Below are 9,379 nucleotides of genomic sequence, written 5' to 3' on the forward strand. Positions count from 1 at the left end.
CATTGCAGTGGCTTAGTACTGTAATCACACGCTTTGCTGTAATAATGCAGGGAACCATTCGTTATAAATCTCCTAACTGTGATATTTTCAGAAATAGAAGTCGCAGTTTTTCATCAGAAACGTGCTGCGATTTATATTCCAAAGCCACTCATATAATGCAGAAACACTCGAGCAAGCAAAACACGCGCAACGCGTGCAGGTATTTGTACTGATGCAGAATGAGAGGGACAAGTAGTACAGCCTAGCGCATTTCACACAGGCTAGATTCACTTTCGCCATAAAGTTGTGTATGCCTAAGGGTGAAAAGAAATGATGTTTATAGTGAATGCCCCTATAAATGGTCTTATTTTTACGATTTAGTTTTAATCCAAATGATGCGTGTGCTAAGTGAGTGAACATCAAAGATCACACAACAGAATTTCTCTCAATTCTTCAATTTCTCTCATTGTTTTACATACTTGTTTTTGACACATCCGACCGAACTACAAACTTTCCAGTGATGTCTGTGAGAAAGACATATTCACTCGACAAGCTCGTGCATCTGTGCTGCCGCGCGCTCAATCCACTCAGCATGCTTTGTTAATCAGCTCGCGCACACCAGCTATACAGGCGTTAATACTGAATGTTTAACGTTATATTCATTGCATACATGTTCTTCATAGTAGACATCCTTAACGCCATTCTGCTGTCTGTTGTTCTGTTGTCGGTGTTTGTTTGTCTGAATATGGCGCTTATCACATGCTGTGTGGTATCGGCGTTTGGTATCAGTATCGGTATCGGTGCATCCCTAATATAAACGTTCTCATTTGTTTAACTTGATCTACTAAAATAACTAAGACTAAAAATGAATAAAAACTATATAGACATTAAAAAACGAATAAATGATTACACCTTTAACTTATCTTAAAATGAAAACAAAAACATAACTAATTTAAAATATTAATCAAACTTATAATAGTATCTCAACAATAAACATTTTAAATATTTATTTTGTATCAATTTTATACTGTATTTTTTATTTTATTTATATTAATATTTAAATGAATGCTTTTTTATATTTATTATGATTATATATTTTTTAAACAGTGCATTGTGATATATAGCCATATACAGTATTTAAACATTTTAAAGTGTTTTTAGAAATTATATGTAAAATACTATGGAGGTGGTTCTGTGAACATTTGAGTCAATTCAGTGTTGAACTGATTCACAGAAATGAACCGATTTTCAATTCTGTTCCTTTTTTTGTGTGATGAATTTTAAATCATATATGGAATATTTTATGTTTTTCCCTGTTTTGTAGACATGCTCACTTTCAGCATCCAACCCAGCCATTATCAGTTGTTCCTCTCTTGCAGATTCTTCAAGAACAAGGCTCTCGAATGTGAAACAACTGTGTTTTGTAGCCTCTCGTCCTGCAATTAGGGGCAAAACAACATGCACCATATCACATTGAGAGACTTTTGAGAAAATTGTCAAGCGGAATGACAACCTATTTGGAATGAATGTTCTATTTTGTTTTAGATTAATTGACACTTGTTTGTGCCTGCACAGTTATACTGGACTGTTGTTTCTTGACATCGGCGGATCTATCTGAATAGATTTGTTTGAAAGTTAATGATATGCATGTCATTAGTAATCTGAGCAAAAAGGGCCTCAATCATGCCTGGTCCAATCATGTTTACTCAGGGTCTCGTATCGACTTTAACAAAATATGTTTATCAATGTCATTTGTGGTCCAATGAGAAATTGTCAAAAAGAAAAAACACACAAAAAAAACTTAAATCTGTATATTATGCCAGAAAGTTGAACCTCATTTAAAATTATAATTCAGAGAGTGGAGTTTAAAAAAAAAAGTATTTTTTTTTATTGAGATCACATTATTAAGGTGGCTTATATATAACATTGATTGGTAAGGGACGGTGGATTTTTATAGCAAGGATTTTTGTTTTAGCGTGTTTGTAAGAACAGATGAGATTATGATTTTATTTTTATTATTTTGTTTGACTTGCATAGTGTTAGTTTTTATACCAGGAGGGTGATAGAACATCCGTAACAGTTTGCCTCAAAGTGTCCTCACGTTTTGTGAGGTTTTACTGTGTCGCTGCCTTGAGTTGGTTTAAAACAGAACAGAAAAAGTTTGTCTTCCATCCCCACATTCATTCCACTTGGATTTTGGATAAACTGGAACTATTTTTTTAACTTTTTGGGGGGTGCAAAACACCTAACACTGTAGACTAATGAAACGCGTTGACTTTGAGACAGAGCTAGATTTGGTTTCATTGAAGAATTAAGGCAAAGCCACGAAGGCATAAATGATTTGTTTAGGCAATAGCGTTTAGAACAATGCTTTATTTACGTGACAGCGACTGTTAATTAGTGGCGTTGTAGGGCTTATTTTGTTCACACTTTGGTAAGAGATGGAGACGGAATGGGTACTTCTAAAAGAGTGACAAATTAACACCCACAGTTTAACACTGCAGTTTTTGATTTGCTTCGGCTCGACTTTTTAAAAAAGTTGATTCCAAATATACATAATCCTGTAGTTTATTTAAAAACATTTCGACAATGTTGCCTTTAATGAACCTACACAAGATCTGAATTTCATTTGGAATTGTGGTCAGGGAAATAACACATCACTTTGCTAGGCTACAAGCGTATCTATTTGACATTGTGTATATAGACTAAAGAGCATCATATTCAGTGCATGTCATTTTTCCTAATCCTCTCTCACACACACACAAAGGGCTTTTACTAGTGGAATACAAGCTATAATTTTTTGCAGAGATTCATCCGATCTCGTAATATTGCCTGATCGAGGCGAAGTTTACATGGCTAGTGTTTTATAAACAATAATACTACACGTTTACTTACCTTGACTATGTGACACCACATTCTAGTTTGGTTTCAAGACCTGTATGTTTACATATCCTCTCAGTTACCTAGTTATTTAACGTCAACCTTGTGTCTTAGCAGCTAGAGAGGAGGTTTGATTCTTATCGGTGGAGTGTTAAGTTGCTTGCTCACTGAGTCAGTGTCTCGTGGTGAAACGTGCCTCTGTTATGGCCTCCGAGGCTCCAGACAGCGCACTGAAAACACCCATCGTCCAGGCCGTGACACTGGAGAGTGATGGTCATCACTGTGTAGGGCGCTGCAGCCCTTAAACTCGCTTTTTTTTTTTTACATCCTGCCTCCAAAATCTTGGTGGAGATAGTAGGATGCGCGCACTGATGCACCGAGCTCACTTGTCTTTATGTCTGCTGGACTTTGTCAGCCACGGTCTACATTTCAGTTGCCCGTTTACTTAAACTTGTTTCTTGGGCCCCGGTGAGTTCGTTTTTTTTTTTTCTTCTTCTCTGAGGCTGGTATCTCACCTCAGATTTTTTTCTCTCTCCATTTAAAGCGTGCAATCTGCAAAATGTATTTTGAAAACGGGCAAAAGCAGACTGAATTGTCTTTTGCTCCACTTTGTCACTGCTGTTCCTATAGTTATTATTATCCTATAACATGTTTTTGTATTTGTATTTTTTTTTATGCTTACAATTTGTGTATTCACATAGTATATTATATATGTAATTGCAAGTTACGACTGGGGAAAATGTATATGATGGTAATGCTAGAACCTGGTCAAACTAAATAAACATTTTTGAATTCTGAAACAGTGTTAATTTTCTTTCTATTTGAAATATACTGATATGCATCCTTTCTGTAATTTGAATCTAGGCTTGAATGCATACATACAACACGGAAATGTAGAACTTGTTAACTGTAGTGACACAACTACAACAGCAGAGGGCATTTTAAGATATTTTAGAGTTGGAACAATTGTAAGAGAACGTAGATCATAAACCAGGTTTTTTCAGTCTTTTTATGATGCCAAGGCCCCCAAAATATAATGATTAAAAAAATCTAACCTGGCATTTTAGAAAATCTAAAAGCAGTCATATATTTTAATCTATAAAGCATAAATTAAAAAAAGATTTTATATTGTTCCTGCCACCCAAAGGTTTGGATTAAGAAGTTTTTTGAAGTTTTGAAGCTTTTGTCTCTTATGCTCACCAAGGCTGCATTTATTTGATCAAAAATACAATAAAAACAATTTAAAATTGTTTTCTATTTGAATGAAAATGTAATGTCAATTTTGATCAATTTAATAAATTGTGCTTCATTTATCCAGGAAACTATTTGACATTGTGTATATAGACTAAAGAGCATCATATTCAGTGCATGTTATTTTTCCTAATCCTCTCTCTCTCTCTCTCACACACACACACACACAAAGGGCTTTTACTAGTGGAATACAAGCTATAATTTTTTGCAGAGATTCATCTGATCTCTTAATATTGCCTGATCGAGGCGAAGTTTACATGGCTAGTGTTTTATAAAGAATAATACTACACGTTTACTTACCTTGACTATGTGACACCACATTCTAGTTTGGTTTCAAGACCTGTATGTTTACATATCCTCTCAGTTACCTAGTTATTTAACGTCAACCTTGTGTCTTAGCAGCTAGAGAGGAGGTTTGATTCTTATCGGTGGAGTGTTAAGTTGCTTGCTCACTGAGTCAGTGTCTCGTGGTGAAACGTGCCTCTGTTATGGCCTCCGAGGCTCCACAGCGCATGGCGTCCAGACAGAGCATTGAAAATGCTCACTGCTGACATCCAGGCCTGGAGAGTGATGGTCGCTGCAGCCCTTAAACTTTTTTTTTTTTTTTACGTCCTGCTTCCCAGATCTTGGTGGAGAAAGTAGGATGTGCACACTGATGCACCGATCTCACATCTCCTTTATGTCTGCTGGACTTATGTCAGACTACATTTCAGTTGCCCGCTTGCATAAACTCATTTCTGATGGGCCCTGGTGAGTTGTTTTTTTCCTGAGGCAGGTGTCCCACCTCAGATTTGCTTTTATTTCTCCATTTAAAGCGTGCAATCTGCAAAATGTATTTCGAAAAGGGGCAAATGCAGACTGAAATGTCTTTTGCTCCACTTTGTCACTGCTGTTCCTATAATTATTATCCTATAACATGTTTTTGTATTTGTATTTTTTTTATGCTTGCAATTTGTGTATTCACATAGTATATTATATATGTAATTGCAAGTTACGACTGGGGAAAATGTATATGATGGTAATGCTAGAACCTGGTCAAACTAAATAAACATTTTTGAATTCTGAAACAGTGTTAATTTTCTTTCTATTTGAAATATACTGATATGCATCCTTTCTGTAATTTGAATCTAGGCTTGAATGCATACATACAACACGGAAATGTAGAACTTGTTAACTGTAGTGACACAACTACAACAGCAGAGGGCATTTTAAGATATTTTAGAGTTGGAACAATTGTAAGAGAACGTAGATCATAAACCAGGTTTTTTCAGTCTTTTTATGATGCCAAGGCCCCCAAAATATAATGATTAAAAAAATCTAACCTAGATCTTGGTGGAGAAAGTAGGATGTGCACACTGATGCACCGATCTCACATCTCCTTTATGTCTGCTGGACTTATGTCAGACTACATTTCAGTTGCCCGCTTGCATAAACTCATTTCTGATGGGCTCTGCTGAGTTTTTTTCCTGAGGCAGGTGTCCCACCTCAGATTTGCTTTTATTTCTCCATTTAAAGCGTGCAATCTGCAAAATGTATTTCGAAAAGGGGCAAATGCAGACTGAAATGTCTTTTGCTCCACTTTGTCACTGCTGTTCCTATAATTATTATCCTATAACATGTTTTTGTATTTGTATTTTTTTTATGCTTGCAATTTGTGTATTCACATAGTATATTATATATGTAATTGCAAGTTACGACTGGGGAAAATGTATATGATGGTAATGCTAGAACCTGGTCAAACTAAATAAACATTTTTGAATTCTGAAACAGTGTTAATTTTCTTTCTATTTGAAATATACTGATATGCATCCTTTCTGTAATTTGAATCTAGGCTTGAATGCATACATACAACACGGAAATGTAGAACTTGTTAACTGTAGTGACACAACTACAACAGCAGAGGGCATTTTAAGATATTTTAGAGTTGGAACAATTGTAAGAGAACGTAGATCATAAACCAGGTTTTTTCAGTCTTTTTATGATGCCAAGGCCCCCAAAATATAATGATTAAAAAAATCTAACCTGGCATTTTAGAAAATCTAAAAGCAGTCATATATTTTAATCTATAAAGCATAAATTAAAAAAAGATTTTATATTGTTCCTGCCACCCAAAGGTTTGGATTAAGAAGTTTTTTGAAGTTTTGAAGCTTTTGTCTCTTATGCTCACCAAGGCTGCATTTATTTGATCAAAAATACAATAAAAACATTGATATTTTTAAATATTATTTAAATAAAAAATAATTATTTTCTATTTGAGTAAATAAGTTATTGAAATATTATTTCAATTTAAAATTGTTTTCTATTTGAATGAAAATGTAATGTCAATTTTGATCAATTTAATAAATTGTGCTTCATTTATCCAGGAAAATAAACTTTCTGTGATTAAACATTTAGATTAGCCTCTTTTTCAGAAGTGTCCTGGACTTATTGCCTCCTTGCTGAATACAAATATTAATTTCTTAGTTTATAATTTTGTTATACCTAACCTTTGAATGTGTATCATGGTTTCCACAAAAATATTAAGCAGCAAAAACATAATTTCAACATAGATTATTATAAGAAATGTTTGTTGAGCACCGAATCAGCTTATTAGGATGATTTCTGAAGGATCATGTGACACTGAATAATTGCTGAAAGTAATGATGCTGAAAAATTCAGTTTTGCATCACAGGAATAAATAACATTTTAAAATATACTCAAATAGAAAACTTTATTTTAAATTGTAATAATATTTGACAGTGGCTTGAATGCATACATACAACACGGAAATGTAGAACTTGTTAACTGTAGTGACACAACTACAACAGCAGAGGGCATTTTAAGATATTTTAGAGTTGGAACAATTGTAAGAGAACGTAGATCATAAACCAGGTTTTTTCAGTCTTTTTATGATGCCAAGGCCCCCAAAATATAATGATTAAAAAAATCTAACCTGGCATTTTAGAAAATCTAAAAGCAGTCATATATTTTAATCTATAAAGCATAAATTAAAAAAAGATTTTATATTGTTCCTGCCACCCAAAGGTTTGGATTAAGAATTTTTTTTAAAGTTTTGAAGCTTTTGTCTCTTATGCTCACCAAGGCTGCATTTATTTGATCAAAAATACAATAAAAACATTGATATTTTTAAATATTATTTAAATAAAAAATAATTATTTTCTATTTGAGTAAATAAGTTATTGAAATATTATTTCAATTTAAAATTGTTTTCTATTTGAATGAAAATGTAATGTCAATTTTGATCAATTTAATAAATTGTGCTTCATTTATCCAGGAAAATAAACTTTCTGTGATTAAACATTTAGATTAGCCTCTTTTTCAGAAGTGTCCTGGACTTATTGCCTCCTTGCTGAATACAAATATTAATTTCTTAGTTTATAATTTTGTTATACCTAACCTTTGAATGTGTATCATGGTTTCCACAAAAATATTAAGCAGCAAAAACATAATTTCAACATAGATTATTATAAGAAATGTTTGTTGAGCACCGAATCAGCTTATTAGGATGATTTCTGAAGGATCATGTGACACTGAATAATTGCTGAAAGTAATGATGCTGAAAAATTCAGTTTTGCATCACAGGAATAAATAACATTTTAAAATATACTCAAATAGAAAACTTTATTTTAAATTGTAATAATATTTGACAGTATTACTGTTTTTACTGTATATATCAAATATTTCATACACTCTTAAAAAATGCTGGGTTAAATATGGACAAACCCAGCGATTGGGTTCATTCAATCATTTAACCCAGTTGTTGGTTGAAAACAACCCAATCGCTGGGTTTGTCCATATTTTACCCAGCGCTGGGTTGCATTTAACCCAGCATTTTTTTTAGAGTGTGTGTGTGTATATATATATATATATATATATATATATATATATATATATATATATATATATATATATAATGAAAATATTTACAAATATCACAATAGTACAAAATATTACAAGTATTTTTTTTATTCTTTAATGTATGCACTTTGCAAAGAAAAAGATCTAAAAGGAGCTAAAAATATATTTGATTTGTTTTGTTTTAATAACATAATCCCAATTAATGGCATGATTTATAACCAGTCTTTAGAAAGCACCACAACAACAATGCCAAATTCAGTACGCTTAAACTTATTTAACTTTTCCCCCACTGTAAAAATTTCCACAGAACACCTGCCACCTCTTGTGGCCCCCTGGGGGCTCCAGACCCTATTTGAAAAATAATAAAATACACTACCCACAATGTACAAAGTTAAATCACACTTACAAATACTAATGCATAACAAATCCCTTTGAAATAAAGGAGTCATTTTCTGCTTCTGATCTCGGATGACGTACATCACACAGTGCTTGGAGAATCCACAGAATTATAGAATTATCACAGTCCACAGGGAAAAAAGCAATAAAGATATAAATGAACAGTCATTAAAGGTTGTGCATTTTTAATGTGTTCTATATTGAGCATCTCAGCTATTTTTTATTTTCATGCAGAAGAGAACAGTTTTGTGTGTAGACGGAGTGTTATGCAGAATGGATGGGCTACAGGGGAAGAGCAGAGAGCTTTCTGCCAGATAGAGATGCTGCTCTCGTGTTACACCAGACCCTAGTCAAACGACCTTGAATGTGTAACAACTGGATCAGCTGTGGTGGCAGGCCAAAACCGATGCTTGATGCATCACATTCAGTACTCTTCTACATGTATTTGTACTATAAATTCCAATACATAAATATGAATATAATTTTAAAAAGTTTATAAATATTTACTTAAATCTACATGTTACAGACAGATAATCTAATTATATATTTTTTTAATTACACACAATTTTTTTAATTATGTATGTATATGTATATATATATATATATATATATATATATATATATATATATATATATATATATATATATATGTATATATATGTATGTGTGTGTGTGTGTGTTTTTTTGTTTTATCTAGCTGTATTTACTCAGTGCAACTTATAACATCCAAGTGAAAGATATAACACCAGCATGTGTTATATCAACATGTAAGAAAAATTTGAACAATTGTCTTCTGGAACAAGCTTGAACAAGAGCATAATGCTTTAGAATTTATTAATAACTTGTATTAATAAATAAATATGAAAATTTCTCCACAGATATTCTGTGTGGGTTAAACTGGCTATGCAAAACCACTAGGTAGGCCACTTCCCAAAGCATAAAAATCAGTTGGGTTAAAATCCTGTTTGACAAGATTTTCAAATGATTCTAAAACCGGTTTCTGTGCCCTCTTTGT

General features: G+C 32.9%; 1 protein-coding gene across 1 annotated transcript in view; it reads left to right on the forward strand.

Annotated features, from left to right (window-relative positions):
• Window positions 1–2,717, forward strand: part of kctd5a (potassium channel tetramerization domain containing 5a) — a 19,633-nt gene extending 16,916 nt beyond the window's left edge. The window contains exon 6 of the mRNA XM_016251046.1: window positions 1,359–2,717. Within this exon, the coding sequence (XP_016106532.1) occupies window positions 1,359–1,388 (30 nt within the window). The 3' untranslated portion in view covers window positions 1,389–2,717. The remainder of the gene's footprint in view (window positions 1–1,358) is intronic.
• Window positions 2,718–9,379: the final 6,662 nt, after the last annotated feature.

This window comes from Sinocyclocheilus grahami, unplaced genomic scaffold (assembly GCF_001515645.1).
Source record: "Sinocyclocheilus grahami isolate Dianchi unplaced genomic scaffold, SAMN03320097.WGS_v1.1 scaffold1025.1, whole genome shotgun sequence".
NCBI lineage: Eukaryota > Metazoa > Chordata > Actinopteri > Cypriniformes > Cyprinidae > Sinocyclocheilus > Sinocyclocheilus grahami.